Here is a 22,583-nt window from a genome sequence, read left to right on the forward strand (position 1 = left end):
GACCATACTGTCTCAGTCACAGCATTGGTCCAGGACGTGTATCAGACAAAGCCACACTTCTGTCACAACCTTGGACTAACTCGCTCCGTGATGCCTAGCTCGGACCCTTGGTGCACTACCTGACCATTCTGTCTCAGTCACAGTCTGGGCCAGGACATGTATTAGTCAAAGACACACTTCTGTCACAACCTTGGACTAACTCGCTCCGTGATGCCTAGCTCGGACCCTTGGTGCACTACCTGACCATTCTGTCTCAGTTACAGTCTGGGCCAGGACATGTATTAGTCAAAGATACACTTCTGTCACAACCTTGGACTAACTCGTTCCGTGATGCCTAGCTCGGACCCTTGGTGCACTACCTGACCATTCTGTCTCAGTTACAGTCTGGGCCAGGACATGTATTAGTCAAAGACACACTTCTGTCACAACCTTGGACTAACTCGCTCCGTGATGCCTAGCTCGGACCCTTGGTGCACTATCTGACTATTCTGTCTCAGTCACAGTCTGGGACCAGGACATGTATTAGTCAAAGACACACTTCTGTCACAACCTTGGACTAACTCGCTCCGTGATGCCTAGCTCGGACCCTTGGTGCACTACCTGACCATTCTGTCTCACTCACAGCATTGGTCCAGGACGTGTATCAGACAAAGACACACTTCTATCACAACCTTGGACTAACTCGCTCCGTGATGCCTAGCTCGGACCCTTGGTGCACTACCTGACCATTCTGTCTCAGTCAGAGCATTGGTCCAGGACATGTATTAGTCAAAGACACACTTCTGTCACAACCTTGGACTAACTCGCTCCGTGATGCCTAGCTCGGACCCTTTGTGCACTACCTGACCATTCTGTCTCAGTCACAGTCTGGGCCAGGACATGTATTAGTCAAAGACACACTTCTGTCACAACCTTGGACTAACTCGCTCCGTGATGCCTAGCTCGGACTCTTGGTGCACTACCTGACCATTCTGTCTCAGTTACAGTCTGGGCCAGGACATGTATTAGTCAAAGATACACTTCTGTCACAACCTTGGACTAACTCGCTCCGTGATGCCTAGCTCGGACCCTTGGTGCACTACCTGACCATTCTGTCTCAGTCACAGTCTGGGCCAGGACATGTATTAATCAAAGACACACTTCTATCACAACCTTGGACTAACTCGCTCCGTGATGCCTAGCTCGGACCCTTGGTGCACTACCTGACCATTCTGTCTCAGTTACAGTCTGGGCCAGGACATTTATTAGTTAAAGATACACTTCTGTCACAACCTTGGACTAACTCGCTCCGTGATGCCTAGCTCGGAACCTTGGTGCACTACCTGACCATTCAGTCTCAGTCACAGTCTGGGCCTGGACATGTATTAGTCAAAGATACACTTCTGTCACAACCTTGGACTAACTCGCTCCGCGATGCCCAGCTCGGACCCTTGGTGCACTACCTGACCATTCTGTCTCAGTCACAGTCTGGGCCAGGACATGTATTAGTCAAAGATACACTTCTGTCACAACCTTTGACTAACTCGCTCCGTGATGCCTAGCTCGGAACCTTGGTGCACTACCTGACCATCAATATAGAAGAAATATAGAAGAAAATTGTAAAAGATTATTCTTGCCATTGCTTTTCTGTGTTGTCTTCAGTTGTAAGAGTTCTGTCAGGGGGAGGAGGTTGTGACAACTTCACAACTGATTACACAACCAAAGTGTCATGGTCTTTCTGAGGACAAGTAGCACAGAGGCAGAATTAGCTCTGTGACAGTCACAACCAGGGAGGAGACCTTACAAATTGTATTGCCCATTCAAATACCCATATTGGGCCCACATTCTTTGCTATCTGGGCTAATTCAAAAGGACACTTGTGGTAAGAAATAAAGAAAAAGTTTTTAAAAAACATGATACTATTTACTAGTAATCAAGTATGCTGTATGAGATGATCCCCATCCCGACAGACGTCCGTTCATAGCATCCCGTGCGCAATGACCCCAAGATCCTGCCACTGATGAGGGCAATGATTTTGACAGGACTCAGCTGGCGCCATCTGAGCTAAAAGAAGGAACTACCCGATTACTTAAAATTAAAAATGACCCCGCTTGAGGAGACTGGTGAAAGAGTCTACCGAATATTGGGGACAAATACAGACTGCAGTGACCCTGTGGGAGAGGTCGGGTTTACAGGATGTCATCAGCTGGTTGGTCACTGTCACTAGTGTCGCTGGTTGTGACAGTTGAGAAGACGGGCTAGATTTGTGTACATTCCCTCCTGCGGTGTCTCAGAAAAAGTACCCAACACGCCACAGGGGCGCTGCTGTTGCCCATTGGTTTTTGAAAGGCGTTATCACCCGGGAAAGACGCACCAAACTTTGTCCTGGCTCAGGAATAGACCCTTCTGACGGTAGTACAAAGAACAACACTGATTGTGAAACTATCATTCTTTATTTGATATGTTTAGGACAAATTTAGATATTCAACGTCCTGATACATTGGTCAAGTATCATGAAAAGGTTTTACAAAAAGATATATTCTAAAGACAATCTGTACGTGGGCACCACATGTGGGAACAGGTGGCGCTACAGTTAGGTAGGATTTCTATTCCAGTGGAGTTGTAGGAAATGTCCCTCTGGCAACAAGTCCTCCCCTGTTGGTTGGTGTACATCAACACCTAAGAGATTAATGCGCATAATATATTCATCAGTCCCCAGAACACTATATCTTAGGGTATTTAAAACTGTTACATGTACACTCATTCATCCTGGATTGTCCCTACTCTTTTGCGAAAACTCTCTACGGAATACTCTATCCTTGTTCATTTCTGTTACATCTATACATCCTGATTTATAAGCACTGTCCAGAGTTACTGTTCGTCACCATGGAGGACTAGTCACGATGCCGGTAGAAGTAGGACAGGTGGCTTGTATACATCGATGGTAGGATGCCGGGTTCAGCCGCGGGAAGGGAGTCGGTCCATCCCTCTGAAGATGAAAGAAAATATATCGATATAAGGGTTATGGATAGTTAGTTCAAAACTTATTCTAGCGCAACTGGGAGCAGACTTGCAGATTTGGGAGAATAGAAACAATTATTCAATCGTCATTTGTATTTGGTATGCCCCAACGATCAGTCTCCCCATCTAATATGTGAATTTGTTCTGCAGTACGTTATTTGCGTGGCCAAATGATTGTACACGGATTGCATTTATCAGCCTGATGAGTCTATCGAACAGACCATCACTAGACACCCCTGTTTCTCATTTGGCTAGCTGTTTCTTTTGCTTGCACGGCGAAATACCATTAACTGCATCAGGGGGACTTTTTCTCATTCTAGCAGAAGTTGTTTTCTATGTACGGATTCTACCTATTCCTACCGGTTTGAGCTGCTGGCCTAGGACTGCTGGGCACTCATCCTCTCACATCTCGTGGATCGGACTCATCCTTGGACTAAGCCTCTGAAATTATGAGACAGATCAAGGTTAAGGTGGATTTCAGGGTCATGTTTATAAAAATCAAGATTTCCTTACCATACTTTCCAACAAGGCCAAAGTTTCAGTTAGCAAATCACAATCCAAGTTTGAATAGAATTACCGAATCTACTTCCTTGGCAATAACATGCTGACCGCTTTTGGTATGCCTCCTTACCATTAAATCACAAGAGGCGCTATGCTAGCAAACAATAGACTAGAATGATCGCCAACCGCCTCAAAGTATGTTGGATCAAACATCCCACAGGCATGGGTCACCCAGTAAAAAGTATCATCATGGTTACATTTGATATTGTTTGAATGATTAACTCACTGTATTCAACCTGCGTTCATTTCGCAGTTAATGTATTAGTTACCACTCTATGCCTTAGAGGCGGCAGAATGGTACTGTTTTGACAAGAAGTCTCACCAACAGCCACAAGTATCTCTTCGAAAACATCACAGTAACACGTTCGACCCAGGGAATCTGTCAGCTGGCTGACGAGTAGGTTGGGAATTGTGTATGATCAGCTCTCTCAAAGACACCCGAGACAGGGATTAAAATATTGTGTATAAGTTACCATTGTATGCCTTAGAGGGGGCGGAATGGTACTGTTTAGACAAGAAGTCTCTCCAACAGCCTCAATGAATATTGGATCAACGGCACACAGGGCCTCCCAGAGATACCGTCAATGACGAAATATGACTGGGCCTTCTGTAAGATTAGTTTCTCCGCCAAACACGGGACTGAAGGATTAAAATCTTGTGTTTATAGGCTAACAAATGCAAACACTTTCAATAAACCCCCTACAAGAGACGAGTGGCTCTTCGTCTCCCCGACTTTGACACCCTACTACGAACATATCAATAGATCAGCCAGCGGTCCTTGGTGTCGCCGTGTGGGTTACGTCCAGTGTGAAATTGTTTGCAATTGTCAAGGAACCACGATCTGACATCCATAACCAGCGTATTCCCTATTCATGCCAGTTACAGTCGGGTGCTACACCACAGTCGGGATAGTGGAGCCAAGTGAATGATTGTTTAAATTTAAAGCATTTTTGAAAAATCATATGACAAGGTTTGGAGGTCAAAAGCCTTCCAGTTATGCACATAAGTCCTGCCTTACCGTGAATTTGCGACTGAAATTTCTAACCTGCGCAGGTCATTCTCGGCTCGACTGCATGACTTTTAGTACAGCAATAAAAACCTGTTGAAACCAATTCAAACAATTATTAATCATAGATACTGGGCCCTACCTTCTGCTGCAGCTCTTTTAACTTGATTTCCGAAATGTTGAAGGGAATTTTACCTTTGAAATCGGAAAAAAGTTTTCCAGCGATGTTCTGCGCAGTTCACTCACACACCAACTGACTTGCGTTCAAATCAACCGAGACCGATCATGGCCAAAGACAATACATTTGACGTTACACCATCCGGGCACTATTCCTCTACCCCGCGAAAGACAGGCCGGCGGCTTTTAGCGCCAACTTGTATTGTTATGTCATTAGACCAATTGGATGGTATTGTCAAATGTGGGTCTGGGCTATTGCATAACATGCACATGAACGGAGCTATATGGCCATAGAAATATATACAAGCCAGGTTTCGCAAGCGTTACGAAGAACTGGGAAGGGCAAAGTTTGTAAATGCATACATGTGGTGCAAATTCTCTCGGCATTACTCCCATGGGTTTGACCCTACTTAGGTCTCAGTAGGGAGGTTTTTCTGTATTCATGCGCGGCCAAGCCCTAACCGTAGTTCCTAAAATCATTGATTTCTCGGTCCTCACAGTAGTTGTCTCGGCAAAGACATGTTTTTTTTGAGTTTCTGAAACCTATAGAGCGCTACTCAATAGGCGGCTAACAAGAAACAACGCATTTACTGTTGTTGCCGACGTATGTGTACTACTGTACACTGAACTTGGGATGTGCGTTGCCCCGTGTTGAAATGCCGTCCAGTGCCAGTTGGTGCGTTTTTCGCTGATTTGTGCAAACTTCAACATATCTCAAAAGTTCAATGGTTGACCCTCGTTTTTTTTTTGATTTTTGTGTAGCGTAACCAACTGTCGTTCATGGGAGAATGGTCACTGTAAGAATTATTTAGGAAGAAATGTATAGTATTTGGGGGTTTTCGTGATTGTCCGGCCCAATTGGCAATATTATTGCCATTTGGGATGGTGAACAGAGCTTGGAGCAAATGCGACGCTTATGATTTATTTAAAGAAATAAAATGCCCGGTTTAACATCCTGCAGAATCAGGGGAATCGGGCGTTTCCAGTGATATACGATACAAATGGGTTGTCCTCATGCATTCACTTTGGTAACGCATTTTAAAATATGTTACGTCCTGTTAATGGGGCACGTCATCATCGCGCACATTTGGGAAAAACTCCCTAACGAGACCTTACGTTTCAGGCGCGTGCGATCGCCAGGTGCGTTGCAGGTCAAATGTCTATGCTGCCACCTATTAGGTCTTGGGAGGACAAGTTCGTCAACGCATGCGCCATGAACACTACCACTTACCGCAGAATTGGGGGACCAGTGATGATCAGCCAATAAGCCCGAAATGGGCAAAATTGCAAATGTTGCATTACAAAACCGTTATTTCGGCGTATTCTTGCATTCTTTAAAGCCAATGAACACGCCACTAAATACTTCAGGCCTTTCTTCAAAGTAATCGGTAAGATAATAGTTTATTTTTGTGTGAAAAGTGGTGAACGTGCCTTGGCTTTGTTTCTGAGCAAAGGCAGGATTTATATAATATGAGGCCTACCCGCCACCCACTTGCACTATAGTAGGCCTATACATACTAGTACCGGCTAGGGCTAGGCTAGGCTATTACATTACTAATACTATATTAGGTATTGTACTTGAGGATCAGATGGACACATGTACATGGTCCAGACGGGGGATTGTATTGTTTTAATACCTTACCGACAACCGAGACTACAGTTCAGACAATTGGCCACGACGTCGTTTTCGATCAATTCCCTCACCAAGAAGACTTTGATGTCCACTGACGCAGTTCGATGTTGGACAGTTTGTGTCGAAGCGCTATTATTTGAGTGCCTGACTATGATTTTGGTATTATTTTTTAGGTCAAATTGTTGATGTTGCGTTGATAATGAAGGACACGGATGGTACATGTACAATGTCGATGCCAGAATCTCAAGAAGAGAGCAGCCCATCGGAAATTATGCAGATGGAGCTGCACAGCAAAGGTGCTGTTCTGACCAAAGCCTGGTCAGACTTGTTTAGCTTCATAACAAAGTATCAGGCAGAGCTGACGGTGAAGGAAAATGCTGTTGAAATAGCTGAACGGGAGATTGATGTGCGTAAAAGACAATTAGAGGAAATGAAACCAATGGTGGAAGCAGGGAATGAGGAGGTAGAAAAATTACAAGAAGAGATTCGAACCAAGGAAAGACTGCTGAGCAAATCACAATCAGAACTTTCTGTGAAAGAGCAGTTGTTAAGAAGGGTGCAGTCAGACTTGAACTGCAACATGGAACTTTTAGAAAAAGCCAGATGTGATCTTTTAGATAGACAATCAGAACTTGTGCGCAACAGGGGTGACTTAGAACGCTTAAAATCTGAACTGACTATAAAACAGGAACAAATTCAAATAAAAGACAATTTATTGAGAAAGTTACAAAATCAGTTGATGAAAGAAAATGCTGAACTGAAGGAGCAGTTGGAGCTGAAGGAAAGAACCCTTGAAATAGAACGAAGGTCCCATGAACTCACCAAGAGAACACTCCGTGAAAAATTAGTAAGTATACAAGTCCACTCATAATGCAGAATGTAGATTTTACAATTTCAATCGAGATCTGTACTGAACTTGAGCAGGAATTTAGTAAACTAGCCCAGCTGTGATCTTTACCAATGATTCATCACACTGAGTGGTATCTTTGTTGTTTTTCAGAAACCATCTGCCAGTGCTGTGCAAACTGTGATAGAGATTCCAGATTCCCCTCCAACTTTAGATCTTTCTGACGAGCAAACAGATTTTGGCCTTTCCAGGATAATTTCTGTAGCTGAGAGTCGAGGCAAACGTCCGTCTGGAATGGATTTAGACTTGCCAGCCAAACGATTTCATTCCACCACCCAGGATAGTGCTATGCCTTGCTTATCAGCTGTAAGTTCTGACACTTTCCCAGACCTTTCAAGAAGTTCTCAACCAATGCCAACTGCTACAAAACCACAGCAACAATGGTCTATGCCATCTCCCTCTGCCATTTCACCTCGCCAGGTTCCACAGCCACGAACACCTACTCAGTTGCCTCCTAGTCCTACCTTCCAAGAATCGTACGCACAGAGTGACAATTTCAATGTTACTGCCACATCTGCCAGTGCCAGTGATACCTTCTTTCCATTAAGTGTCTCACAAGGTGAGGAGGACTCAAAAGCATGCATTGACACATCTGCTGGTGCTATGTACCACTCGGATGCTGAAATGCAGGGATCAGGACTATATATGCCTGAAACAGCTGGAAGTTCTGGGACAAGTGACAGTAATCAGGGGCCCCCTGTGCCCATATCAGGGCCTATTCCAAGTACGGGAATGTCACCTGGTGGCAGCATGTCACCTGGGGGATCAACACAAGAAGGAGCTGAAGGAAAGGTAGGGATCAGTTAAGAATTTCCACCTTAAATTAAGTAGGTATTGGAAGTCTTGGTTGTAATGAGAATCAGTGATTTGATGTCTTGGATATAAGGTTCTTTCAATCATTCAAAAGATGCATTTTATAGGTGAAAAAGTTGCCTTATAAACTAACTTTGAAGATAGGCATAATTTAAAAAAAGCTTTGTCATATCGGTAAGACATGTAAGAGGTAAAAAAATGTGCTAAGAAATGTTTGAAACTTATGATATCAAATCATTTGAAATTTGCACCATGTTTTGGTGTAGTGACATTCAATGAAACTTAGCTCTATCGACTACGAATTTTCAGATTGTCACAGTGACATTCTCCAACTTCCCTCAAAACATCATCATCAGCTGATTATCGTAGAGACCTAGACTTCCAATATAAAGAAGGGTGGTATACAGCATGTCAAACAGGTCTCCAAGAATCTAGGCCTCATCCATTTAGCCAAGCTTGATCTACTAGCTGGGGGTCCTCCATTGGTTTTTTTTAAATGTTAGCTTGATTTATGGAACATGCATTGATGAAAAATGCAGCCTTTTTGGCTGTCTGCTCCATAAAAAAGCGACTGGGTGCCCATTGATCAGCTCCCTTCCTTCGCACCAAAAGGCTAAGCTTCTTGTTCTTTTAAGAGAACCTTGAATAAAAAGTTCATGGTCTCCCTTCAGAATTCTATTAATAGAGTTGTGACTTTGTACAAAAGACAGTGAATTTCCAGAATACATGTACTCATACTTCCTAACAAAAGGTCATGTAGGTATTGTCACGCCAGAGACATTTGAGTCTTTGTTTCCAAACACACAGTTTGTTCCATCTTTTCCATGATGCATGTTTTGAGATATATGATATGATCAGATGAAATGTAACATAAATGTAGCTGATTTGTGATATTTGCCGATATGAGATATTTGCCATTCGCCTTAGTGTGACCAGTATCAAATTATCGCATGGCCATTTTTGGCCACATGTGATTTCAAAAACATTTGTTTGCAGGGGAAAAAAAGAAAGATACAGTCATATTGTAGACATTGTACTTAGGCAGTGCTACAGGAATTGAGTCTCGTGGCAATACTCCTACAGTAGCTTGTACTGCAAGGTACATGTATCATTCTGTAGAGTACACACATTGCAGAAAACCCATCTTATTGGAACCAGTAAAGAACGATGCATCATTGCAGAAAAGAAAAGCTGTTATTAAGTTTGAGGACAGGCCACATGCACGTCTTTGTTCGCATTTGGGTAGCACTAGCAGACAGATCAGGCGAAATTCAGTTGTACGCTATAAGATTTGAAGGATGAGTTGGTAAATGTCGACTTCTCCACATGAATTTGATAGTCTTGGAGTGTCTTTTAGTTGAAAAGGATTGAACTCGTGAAGATTTGTCAGTTTCTTTCTGCAGTGGATGTGCTGCCTCAATATTGACTCTTATTGGGCTTATGACCTCTTTTGACCACCCTATGGACTGAGTGGGGTTGATGTTTTTTGACTATAACTCATTCTTGGATCATATTCATAGGAATCACACTACATTTCTTTGTTTCAGCCTCGACCAGTAGAATACATAACTCAACATGCCAACATCTGTTGAACGAAATTATTCTGTGATCTCTGTTCTTAAAGAACTATTCTGTGTTTTCCAGACTGCAGTGCCTCATCCTTTCATACAGAGATCTGGCCAGTTCAACACTGCAACTGCTCTTCAACAGCACATGCTATCTGATAGCCTTAAAAAGCGTTTGAAGTGTTCTTACTGTTCCAAGTTATTCTCTGGGACCACTGCCTTAAAGCATCATACCCGAACCCACACTGGTGAGAAGCCATTCGTTTGTAAAGAATGTGGTAAAGGTTTCATTCAGAAAATCTCACTCTCAAACCACATAAAAACCCACACTGGAGAGAGACCTTATGCTTGCAATATTTGTTCGAAAACGTTTGTGCACGAATGTAACCTTCGTATCCATAAAATCACTCATATGAATGTACAGTTTGTATGATTTGGACATAAGTGGTATCTTTAGGTGACAATACACATAAGTGACGTGTGTTTTCACAAATCTCTCTCAAGCGTATATGTCAACAAAGGAGTCCTATGATTTCACAAGAGGTGCCATACAGGAGAACACACATGACTGAATATCTCTTCACTAATATCAATTTTGTACTTGCATTGTATCTTACAAGGTGGCCTCAATTATTTTCAGGCACCAAAGATATTAACATTTAGTTGTAGAACATGTATTGCAATCGTTATCTCATTTTGTAGTGAAATTAAAGTAGAATTTTAACTACCTTAGTCTGTAAAACACTATACTAAATCATGCAAATAAGTTTTAGTTCATTTTCTTTAAATTGTAGATCTTGTTCTATGGTCATCATGCCACTGCTGTAAACAGAGAACTTTCTGGGCGTTTTTTCTATGATTTTCCAAGTGCTTGTCAAGCCCCAGTTTAAGACTCAAGAAAAATTTCATCTCAATTAACAAACATTATCAACTTTGGCATCAAATACAGAATTTGTCGACCACCAATTGATAATGAGCAAATTTTCCAATTACCTACGGATTTACGACCTCTTGCACATGTATCTAGAATTATTTTTAGTTAGAATTTTAACCATTGTTTTTTTTGTATTATGACTTGTATTGAAATCTGTAAACTGACTGAAAACTGAAAACCAATTAAAAAGTGATTTTATAATAATTCACCTCTTGCTTTTCTTCATTTTAGAGCTTGTCTTTGGAGCATTGAACAAGAGTGTACAGTTTAGTTGACAGCCCCACTGATTTAATAGTATGCTGGTGAAATATGTTTGCTGATAGAGTTTTCTTTGTTTTTTGTTTGCAGTTGGACCAGTTGAAGACAGCAAGGAATTATCAGACATTCTTTAACTCTGGAGCAGCTTTTCCCAATCCAGACAACCTAAAAGCACAGGGCTCACTAAAAAATCAGTGTTTAATATGTAAAAAGGTCTTTAAATATAAAAAGGATCTCACTCGACATTTCCGTATTCATACAGGAGAGAAACCATTTTCATGCAATACTTGTGGAAAGAAGTTTACAACCAATGGAAACTTGAAGTCACATCAAGTAACACATCTGCAGCACAAATTCCTTGGATTATTGAACTAATCTCAAAGTTTTTGCATGTGTTAGGGAACTATTTTGGCATTTATTGGAAGCGTATATACTGTCATAGTCCACCTCTTGGTCTTAATTCTGATTCCATTCCTGGGCCTGGCTGACCACCATCATCCATGCATCCACGAAATAGCAAGCATGAACATTTGATCCTGCAACACACAACATCTATTTCACGCATGTGTCTTTTTTGCAGAATTATAAGATAACAAAGTTGTCTCCTTGACCTTTTGGAGTTCAGTTCTCAAGTTTTCCAGAAGTCTCATGAGTCATCTCTGCTTCTTCTCTTCCAGTTCGTACTGTCCCTGAATCCACTTAAGTGTATGGTTTGTGGCAAAACATCCCAGGACATCGCTGATTTAACCGTCCACTTGAACGAGCATCCTGGCAGTCGAATGTGTCAGTGTGCTGCTTGCAACCAAATGTGTCACAAAAGTGTCTTTATCCAACACATTGAGGCTCATCTCAGGCGGCTTCACACTGATCTTCTTCGGATTGATAAACGTCCTTACAAATGTCCGTCTTGCCCAAAGCGATTCGCACAGAAGGGTCACATGCAGCGGCATACTCTTCTCCATACCGGAGAGAAACCATTTGAGTGCAACACATGTGGGAAACGTTTTGCAAGGAAGGATGCGGTGGTTGGACACCAAGTGGTCCATATAAATCCAAAAACATAGGCAATGTTGTAGAATAGGATCGATTGACAGATTTGATATGTTTTGGGAATAGAAAAGCAAGATATGGGGTCATTGATGGTGTGTCATTATATCATGATTGTGTCACTTGCCGTGATATTTGAGAGGTGTATAGGTGATGAAACTTTTCAGAGTTATTTGACTTTGTATATTTACAATAAGTTTGTATGACTTGTGTCGACTTTTAAAATATGTAAATGTTCATGTATCAACATGGCGCAGTATGTTTTATGCAGTGTGACTCCAGTTTGGAGTCACACTTTGTGTTGATGTATTGCATGATTGTTCTTCTTTTGAAATTTGTAAAATTTGAAAAAGCAGTCAATAAAAAATCACACAACTGAGTTCAAGATGTTTGTATGTCGCAGATTTCTCATTACAGTTCAGTGATATGAGGACGGCTTGAGGACTGGTGCTGCTGCGAAGTCCAAAGCAAATTTTGCTGCACATTGTGGATTCATTCTGGAAAGGATCCCTATCCGTGCTCACTTTGCGATCAAGGATTTGATACGAATTGGCTTCTGAAGCAACATATGTTGGTCTACACAGGAGATAAAACCAAACGAATGTGATATTTGTGGATAAAGATTTTCAAGCGAAAGCAATATATGAAGACACATTGACTCATATGAAACTTTAACTTTTAGGGCAGTGCTACAACATTGACTATTGTGTTCCTTCATAAAAAGATTTCGCATTGATAATTTCTCTTGAAACTTGTCAAAATGTTCGCTCAAAAGCATTTATGGCCAAAATCCCGGCACTGATTTCCATATCTTTATGTCTTGCAGATTTCTCATAACAGTGAAACAGTAAGAGAACGGCTGCGATGTCCTGTGTGTGGTTTTGTAGCAAAATCTCTGGCCAGTCTCGCACCTCATGTTCGGATTCACTCTGGAAAAGATGCGTATCCGTGTCCGGTTTGCAATAAAGGATTTAATACTAGCTGGAATTTAACCCAACATCTACGTATCCATACTGGAGAGAAACCATATTCATGTGATTATTGTGGGAAAAGATTTTCAATCAAAAGCAACATGAAGTCACACTTGGTTACTCATATGAGACCTAACTTTTAGCATGGAACAAGTTGAGCAAGGACTAGGATGTACTTTTCGGGGAGGATATTTAGTCACAAGCATTGCCCGTGGTTGATATATATGAGACAGAAGACGTAGGCACGAAAGATGGCAACTAAAGAAAATAAAATACATCTTCTTTTGCAGTTTTCTCTTCAGTAAAGAAATAGATGATGGGAGTGTTATGAGTATAACACAACTGATCTTTCGTATCATTATATCTTGCAGATTTCTTTTAAGACTTCACAGAAACAATGGAAATGTCCACAGTGTGATTATCAGGCTAGATCTTCATGGAACCTTTCTCTGCATCATAATAGGATCCATCATTCAGGAGAACGACGTCATGTGTGTTCTGTATGCAATAAAGGATTTATGACTAACTGGGAGTTGAGACGACATTTGAGGGTCCACACAGGAGAGAAGCCATATGCTTGTGGAATTTGTGGAAAAAGATTTTCTGTTGAAAGTAGTCTCAACAGACATCAAATGACTCACATGAAACTTGACTTTTAAAGGGAGAATGTGGTTATCTCTTATATTACTTGGGTAGTTCTAGTAGGTACATGTTTACTCTAATGGAACATTTTGAAATAATTCATATTTGAGTAGGATGGAATCATATGATTGAATTGGTGTGGACATTGTACATTTCACCTGCATCTTGTCAATTTCACTTGAGGTGACTCATTGAAACTTTGATTATGTACATTTATCTAATATTAATAAACATTTAGAAGTAACGAATTCCTGCTGATTTTGTTTGTACAGTTTGAATGCAGCACCCACGTTTCATCTTTCCACCTATGAGTCCTGGTAATGTTGAACTCTGCCTGTCAAATTTAGGAGGACCCCGTTTGGATGTCTGTTATGTGATTGATATAACTTGTTCGCAGAAAAGTAATCTGAAGAAACACATACAAATCCATTCAAGTTCTATGCGTTTGCATAGGATGCATGTTGAGTGTTTTCTCTCTAGATTTCCGTGAACCCAAAAAGAGGAAAATGTCGTTGAAAGTTCTCAGTCTCTGGATGTTCTTTTTGTCTCTGACGAAAGTATGTTTCTCTTGAGTTGATAGTGGGTGATAGTACATAGAGATAGGATGCCAGTGAACAAATGTAGGGGTGACCAGCTCATGGGAAACATAGTGTTAGCGATGGAGTAACTTGTTTGGCACTGGTTAGTATGCATTGTAGGTGAACGTCTGAGGTATTCACAGAACTCTGATGAGAGCATTGTATTCCTCTGCAATTTTGATTTCAACATAATCAACTCAGTATCTGACCTGCAAAATTTATTCTTCTACTTGCAGTTCTTGTGGCCACAGCTTCAGTTGGAGTCAAGAGCAGCATTGTTGGAACAAAATCTCGTCCAAGGATTCATTTCTCCCAATGTAGGAAATCGTAATGTCAGAATGAAGTCAAATACTGGAGGTCATCCTCATACTTGTCATATTTGTGAGAAAACCTTCTCACAAAGTAGCGATCTGAAAAGGCACATTCGCATCCACACTGGAGAGAAACCATTTAAATGCAAAATATGTGGAAAAGGATTTACTCAAAATGCCCATTTGAAGTGCCATATGCTGGTTCATATTAAGTGACAGGTTTTTTACCTCCATTTGATACACTCAAGGATATTAACGTGGACCTTTCATGAGGTTGTTCTTCGGCAGATTCAAACTGTGGCAAATTTCTGCAAGTGCTATTGGGGTTATTTGGTGTTGGCTGGTTTATTAGCTCTGTTTCGTATTGTCACATATGTTAGTCTTTGTCTGTCCAAAATGTTGTGTCAGAGACATTGTGATTATTGGTGTGATTTTGTTGCAACAGGCACTTTTCACAAATGTCATATTTTTTTGTTTTTCAGGCAGAGAATGTGTCTTCTTTTAGTGGCGAAGGAATTCAAATGATGGCAAGATTCATTGTTGCTGCACAAAAATTACTGTGATGTTTTTTTAGCACAGAAAGAACTTATCCATAGACAACTCAAAGAAAGGTTAACTTTCTGAGCCTTTCCATTTGATTTTTTTCAGTTTGGTGTCAGAAGAATGCATTGGAGGGGTTCAATTCCACATGGTGAAAGTGTTTCTCTGGAGGACTCGGCCACATTCCGGCACAGACAGCTCTGTCAAGTCTGCAAGAGAGTTTTCAGTGATCTTGACGCCCACATGCTTACTCACGTGAAGGAGAAACCACATGAGTGCGATTTTTGTGGGAAACGTTTTGTCCAGAAAGTTCATTTGAAGCATCATAGAATGATCCATACGGGAGAGAAACCATACGTTTGTTCCATTTGTGGGAAAGGTTTTAATCAAGGCAGCAATTTAAAGGGCCATATGATGGTCCATCTGAAACTGTGATCTCTTAGAAAGAAACTAACAAATGTTTTGTTTCGATTCAGTGTATGTGATAGGAAGGAGTTGAGAAACTGTTGGGTTCTATTCTGTTTGCTTCTGATTCAACTTTGGTTGTTTTTCTTAAACGTCATTGTTTCATTATTTTCAGGAAAGGATTATGTTGATATTGTAGCAACAGTTTTGTTTTTTTAGCCTAGAAATGATCAAGTTCTCAAAACTAATTCCAGGCACAATTATAGTTCCAAGTCATTAACAAAACTTCTTGTCAAATCTTTTTCAGTTTGGTGTCGAGAGAAACCACGAGAAGGGTTCCAAGCACTGCCAACTCTGCCAAATCTGCAGAAGAGCCTACAATGATCTCGAGGCCCATATGCTTACTCATGCAAGAGAGAAACCACATGCATGTGACTTTTGTGGTAAACGTTTCGACAGGAAGAATAACTTGAAACAACATAGGATGATCCATACAGGAGAGAAACCATATATTTGTTCTTTTTGTGGGAAAGGTTTTAATCAGAGCAGTAATTTGAGGGTGCATATGGTGGTCCATCTAAAAACATGTCTGTAACTTAACCCAGTCGTCCATTTTTTAACAATAAAGTTATTGACTATATAGAAGAACACTTCAGAGACATAACTTGATGTGCATTGCATCTGTTTTGTTATTTGAAGGTCTGTGATGATATCCATGCATTGTTGGAGTTTGAGTTACATTCATGTTATATTTTGGCAAATATCTCATCGGTCTTTGGTAACTGTGATATCTGGTAACAAAACCTCTTTTTGGATCCTTTTCAGTTTGGTGTCCAAAGAATTCATGACAGGGCTTTGAGGCATCAGCCATTTCGGCCAAATCAGCATGGTGAAAGTGTGTTTCTGAAGGATTCGAGGACACCGCAGAATGGTCGGCTATGTCAAATCTGCAGACGAGTCTCCGATGATCTCAAGGCCCATATGCTGACTCACACAAGAGAGAAACCACATGCATGTGATATTTGTGGAAAACGTTTTGCCCACAAGGGTAATATGAAGCATCATAGAATGATCCACACAGGAGAGAAACCATATGTTTGTAGTGTTTGTGGGAAAGGTTTTAACCAAGGAAGTAATTTGAAAGGGCACATGGTCATCCATCTCAGGAATCATTCTGTCTAAATTCTTTGTAATGTCTTATTGGTCTTTGGTTCAAGAAATCTTGCTGTGATCATCGGTGGTCTTTGAGGTTGAAGTTGTGAGGCTTCTTTAATTGAAGTACAAGTCAAAGGTTCTAACCATTTGATGCAATATATCCTGCCTGACCCCCTGTTATTTTCTGGAAGAAGTCTGATTGGAGTCAAATGTACATCTAACTTGTCTTTAGATTGTCTTTGGATTGTGAGGAGGGTGTGTGTTTATGATTCGGTACAGTTTATCTCTGTTCTGTATTGCTCATTGAACGAAGAGTGCAGCCAAAGTTGAAATCTTGAGTGGGGAGGAGTACACATTATTTTATTGTAATCACAGAGAATGATTTATATATCATATGGTGAATTCTTCTCTTCCAGACAGCATCTAAGAAGGCTATTACAAAAATATTGTCAGGCAGATAACGATTCTTTGCATTTGAAAGGACAAAGAAGTGTATCACTATAAAATTCAATTGGTTTATCCTTGACTCTTTTCAGATTAGAAGACTCCAAGGGGGTGTCATAAATTATCCTGGTAGTAGTATGCTTCAAGGTGATATCGATACTGAAGATATGGACAACAAGCACTTCTGCAAAATCTGCAACACATTGGTGATCAACCTTGAATTTCACATGCTAACTCACAAAAGAGAGACACAACATCGGTGTGATGTTTGTGGAAAATGTTTCACTCGCAAGGATAATTTGAAGCAACATCAGATTATCCACACAGGAGAGAAACCATTTGTTTGTTCTATTTGTGGAAAAGGTTTTAATCGTGGTTATGGCCTGAGGTCCCACATGTTGGTCCATGTCAAGAAGTCACCTGCAGTAAACCAATTTCTTTTCAGATCATTGTCAGCCTAGCCTGTAACTTTTTTTCAGCAATTTTATGTCATAAATTCATCTCTTTGAAAGTTAGAGGCTTTAATGAAAGAATATGTTCTTTCTCATTTATTTTCCAGCATCAGTGTGGTGATTCAAATTGATATCTGGTTATGGGTCTCTGTATGACAGACTTGCTAGAAATGGGTTATTGAATTGTAGGGGCAAATTTTAGGGGGGGTCTGTTGTCTATTTCCGATGGCCCATCACCGCTCCCTGAGCATGAGGGCCTTCAAAATGTATTCCATCTAGCTATAGTCATGGTGCTCTAAGTGGCATTTTTGGCTCTGAACCAGCACCAATATGTCGCGAGTATAGCTCAACATTTTCTCAGGTTTGTGTACATCCACCGTAGGGGTTTTCGTGTTGTTGCATTACGAGCTGTTCGTCTTGTCAATAGTTCCAGCTGACCATTTGTGTTCATATGTACCAAACTTTTATTTCTTGTGCAGATGTGCACTGTGTTGAATGTAAAGAAGCATTGTGTTGAATGAATGTATGACAAAGTTCCTTATGGATTCCTGCTATCATGTTATCACTCTCTCTAAACAGGATCTATATCACCATCAGAGCTTGCCTGGCAGTAACTCTGGTCTTCTCTTATCGTTTGTTTATGTATCAGTTAATATTTTGTAAATAAAAAATTATAGGTCAAGGGCACCTCAAGTTTATCCTTAGCATAGAAGACATCAGACTAATCTGTTTATTGAAATGCTCTCGGTATTTGCCATGTTGATCTGACTTAAAAAAATGTGAAGTTTGGAACTGTATTATCAAATGTAATGCAAAATTATATGTAGTAGCTGGGCCTTCATTTTGCCATGAGAGTATTTTATGCCCTAGATATTGACATGATGTGCTGTGGGCTTGACTTGAGAGACCTTGGTGTTAGAATATTACTACATTGTCACTGTGTTGTATTTGATTGAATACTGTATGAAAATTACCAGATTTTTAATAATTACATTAAAAAAAATTCATTGTTGTGTTATTTTTTATCTCATCTGGGCTGTGAACTTGCTGATATTTCACTCAGTGTCCCTCATGTGGAGATCAGATTTTCCCTGCCAACCCTCAGTGTGTTAGTTCGACTGATAGAGATCGAGTTTCACAACCCATTGGAGACAACAGCGCCTACTTCCTCTAACCACAGAGGTTGTATACACCCTTCCAATGTCTGAACTAGTTTTGACAACTACACTGGTTTTGAAGCTTTTCCAGTTGTGACTAGTCTAATTGTAAATATCCATAGCATTGAGTTATCAAACTCTTACGTTTATAGCAGGGATGTTTTATAGAGAGCATCATTGTTAATACATGCTGTAAGATGAAGTTGGTTGTGACTTTGTCTTTGTTGACCATATCCTGTGGTTGTGACAACAAACACTGCTCCCAAACAAATTTGAATTTATTTTGATCTTCTATGTACCTAACGTCTCATTTCAAGTTAAGTAAAAGCCAATGCACTACTGGTACAACCAGACAAATCTTAGAGTAACTTAGACACAACCAAAGAAAGTGGGCGTGGCTGTCTTCAGTATCATTTTCTCAACTACGAATCTCCTTACGTTTCTCTAAATATGGCTGTCTTCAGAAAAATAAAAAATAATTGGTGCAATAAAACAGTAATTACGGACGATTCTTATATGCTTTCCCTATGATGATAGAGTATCTGTATACCCCGCAAATGTATTGATTTATAATCGGTAAGAATGTGCAATTGTTCTTTGGCAAAGTGGTGGAATTGGCACTTTTTTGAATGAAGATACACTGTTTCTGCATAACCTGTATGTAAATCAAATCAAAATGTATAAGTATGTGGGGGTCTGTTTGAGGATGGCTATGATAGCTGAGAGGATAGTCTGAATAAGCCTACAGTAGTAGGTAGAGTCGCTATTAGGCACTCGCATGACATTACCGCTTCTTGATATAGGAGGAACTGAATGATTTTGGTGATTAATTGTACGTCTTATTCACTTTTTATTTCAGAGACGGTGCTCTGCAGATGAAGAACGGAAACATGCCAGAATCTCAAGAAGAGAGCGCAAACCCATTTCCTAACATGCAGGCAGAACTGCACCGGAAAGGATCAATCCTTACAAAAGCTTGGGCTGATCTATTCAGCTACCTAACCAGATATCAGGCCGATCTGATGGTGAAGGAAAACGCTGTAGAGATTGCACAGAAAGAAGTCGATACGCGTAAGCAACAGATCGAAGAGATGAAGTCTTTATCGCTAGATTCTGAAGAGTTTTTAAAGTTGCAGGACGATATGCATGGGAAGGAGCGGTTGTTGTTAAAAGTACAGTCTGAACATTCTGTGACTGAGACACAGTTGAAGCAAGTCCAGTCTGACTTGACAAACCATATGGAACTGTTGGAAAACTCGCGAGCAGATTTATTAGACAAGCATGCGGAATTGATTCGATATCGTGGAGATATCGAACGGTTAAAGTCTGAATTGACTATCAGGGAAGAGCAGTTACAAATTAAGGACAATTTGTTGAAAAAGTTACAGTCACAGTTGATGCGGGAGAACATGGAATTAAAGGAACAGTCTGAGATGGATCGACACGCCCTGCTGCTTGAAAGGAGCGCACATGAAATAACAAGAAGAGCACTTAAGGACAAACCGAAATCAGTAAGGACAAATTTCAGTTGAAAACACTGCAGTTGTTTGCAGCTGGGGAGCTGGGTTACATCTGAAATTCATAAGCGAGGTTGCCTTATCTCTTAATGGTTATGTGCATGTGCTGTCTTTGGACTTTTCGTTTTATAGATGAGAAATTGAAATTGTGATGGAGATGGAGATTTTGGGCTCTGAAAATCTTCATAGTTGAAATTTGTGTAGTGCTAAAGTTACTCAACTTGATTTGAAAATAAAGCCCATTTTCTGGTATACACACATGTTCATTCTACAGATGAATTGTATTTGTACCTGCCTTTACTATATCAAGCCTCTTTTACTTCCAGGGGTCGCCCGTGACGTCTTCAGCGACAGACTTTCCAAACTCTCCACCAAGTCTCGCCCTCTCTGTTGAACAAAAGGACACCGGTCTGTCATCCATTATATCTGCAGTCGAGAAACAGGCACAAAGACAGCACCAGTTGATTGAACAGGACTGTCACATCATGTCAAGTTCTCAAATGGATCTTCCAATAAGTTTAAATCAAGGTGCTAGTGATGGTATTAACTATTCAAGATCAGAGACCTCTATATTACACAATCCTAATCAAAAATTATGGGGCAATCGATCCAGAAGAGCAAAGAGATTTCGACCAAATCACCCGAATGAATCGAACGCTTCTCTCAGTCAGCCTATATTTCCAAAACAGGAACCAGTTGAACCAAGTCATTCCTCCTCGCCTGATCATGCTGACCAAAGTGAGGTTTTCTTTCCGTTGTCTGTGTCCGAGGATGCGAATGAGTCTATGGACACTCCAGGTGTGGTTGGGACTGATACCGAAATGAAGTCAGTTAGTTGTAGACCTGCATCTGGCATGTCGGGGTCGCCAGAGACTAGTGAAAGTAGTCAAATTGGTCAAGGGTTTGGTGCAAGTTCTGGGACAAGTGAGGGTCAGGGGCTGATGTCAGTACCTGGGGCAATGCCACAGGACAGTGGAGGTGATTCAAAGGTAGGGATAAATTTAGTTGTGTCACTTAGTGAGACTGGGTGGCAAAAAGAAGTAATACAGAAATCTGCAAAATTGGGTGAATTGCACGAAATGAACAGCCCCAGATGATGGCACAAACCACAGCAAATCCTGAATTCATCAGTGCCAACATATTCAGTGCCAGAGATAGGTGCAGCATTGTCAGTCGAAAACAAAAAACGAGCTGTTGCGTGTATTTCATTGAGTTCACCTACTTCTGTAGATTTCCTGTTGTCCCTTCTAAAGCCACGCAGCTCTTTTCTGGAATGCATTCATCAGAAATGATGTGGAGAGTTAATTTTGATGTTTAGATGTTGGCAATTTTTGGTTCATGCTTACTTTGGGCCTTACACTAAGTTCCTTAAAAAAACATGATTTGGGTTGTATATAAGTATGCAGATGGCCAATTGAATGGTAAGTATGTAAGCATGTAAAATTTTACCGGTCAGATTATAAATTTGACTCGTCACAATATAATTTGTGCGGGTATCACTCGCATTACTTTTGATTGGCTGATGTCACCTTCCCTCTATTATATTTACGTTTGATACTGGTTAGCAAAGCTTTGTCTATAGCTTATCTGAGATACTAATCCATACCCATTGGGGCCTTGGACATTCAGTTACATGTACTTGGGCATGAATTTTGAGTAACATATATTGAAGAGAGAAATAGTCAGCACAAGGATGAAATATTGTGTGCTCCATTGCCATGCTGTTGGTTTAACCCAGACCAGCAAATTCTACGGGTAGATCAGTTTGGTCTACCTCGATTAGCCGGTTGTAGCCATGGCATGTTTGATGAGCTGGTTATTCCTGGGACTGCTCATGTGAAGATAAAATCAAGGTCTTGAGAATGTTTGATACCACCCCAGAAAGCTCCACACATGCCAAGTCAAATTCGGCCTCTTCTGAGTCACTTCATTACACTTCTGATGTAAGACCATATTGTGAGTGACTAATCTGTCCATCGGGATACATCCCACACAGAGAATTGGATTCTTGTCCCTAATATCAGCTCTTTGCTTAATTCCAGCGGTTCTTCCTGAAACATGTTATAATGTCCAGAACACCCACTGGCCAGCAGATATGGAAGTGCAAGCTATGCCATCAAATGTGTGCCCGAAAATACAACATGACCGTTCATATGAGGCTCCATACAGGGGAAAAGCCATACTCTTGTAGAATATGTAATATGACATTTGCTCAAGCGGGGACTCTGAAATACCATCGATTTAAAGTTCACAGCAGCTCATTGAACAATTGTGACCGGTGAATTCGGCAGGGGCCAATACACGTTTAGTTGTATTGTCGCATGATTCCGATATGACTTGTTCTCACCTCAGCTCTGTTCCATCCATCAGAGAGTCAGGTGGAACTGTATTGTCGTACTTGCTTTTACTAGTTTTAGGTAGGGACTAAACCCAATTTTCACTGTCTAATTTGTGGTGCAAACAAAGCATGTAGCATGTAGAATCACTTCTTGCAGGATATTTTCCATCAA

At 40.8% G+C, this 22,583-nt stretch overlaps 2 protein-coding genes and 1 long non-coding RNA gene across 3 annotated transcripts; 2 read left to right on the plus strand and 1 right to left on the minus strand.

Annotated features, from left to right (window-relative positions):
* Positions 1 to 2,474: 2,474 nt before the first annotated feature.
* LOC135487462 (uncharacterized) lies at positions 2,475 to 4,865 on the minus strand. Its single transcript, XR_010446857.1, has 3 exons — positions 4,710 to 4,865; positions 3,361 to 3,441; positions 2,475 to 2,968 (listed from the first exon to the last, which is right to left on the minus strand). It is a non-coding gene; the product is annotated as an uncharacterized LOC135487462 (long non-coding RNA).
* A 1,117-nt stretch (positions 4,866 to 5,982) lies between these two features.
* Positions 5,983 to 22,355, plus strand: LOC135487735 (zinc finger protein 1-like). The gene is made up of 7 exons (XM_064771804.1): positions 5,983 to 6,132; positions 6,551 to 7,224; positions 7,378 to 8,076; positions 15,656 to 15,939; positions 19,416 to 20,067; positions 20,400 to 21,062; positions 22,116 to 22,355. Exons 2-7 carry the CDS (start codon positions 6,577 to 6,579, stop codon positions 22,353 to 22,355), a joined length of 3,186 nt encoding a protein of 1,061 aa, XP_064627874.1. The 5' UTR covers positions 5,983 to 6,132; positions 6,551 to 6,576.
* Positions 13,542 to 15,748, plus strand: LOC135487658 (zinc finger protein 233-like). Its single transcript, XM_064771688.1, has 3 exons — positions 13,542 to 14,615; positions 14,909 to 14,930; positions 15,052 to 15,748. The coding sequence occupies exons 1-3, from the start codon at positions 14,431 to 14,433 to the stop codon at positions 15,376 to 15,378; spliced, it is 534 nt and encodes a 177-aa protein (XP_064627758.1). The 5' UTR covers positions 13,542 to 14,430; the 3' UTR covers positions 15,379 to 15,748.
* Positions 22,356 to 22,583: the final 228 nt, after the last annotated feature.

Source organism: Lineus longissimus, chromosome 5 (genome assembly GCF_910592395.1).
Source record: "Lineus longissimus chromosome 5, tnLinLong1.2, whole genome shotgun sequence".
Taxonomy (NCBI): Eukaryota; Metazoa; Nemertea; class Pilidiophora; order Heteronemertea; family Lineidae; genus Lineus; species Lineus longissimus.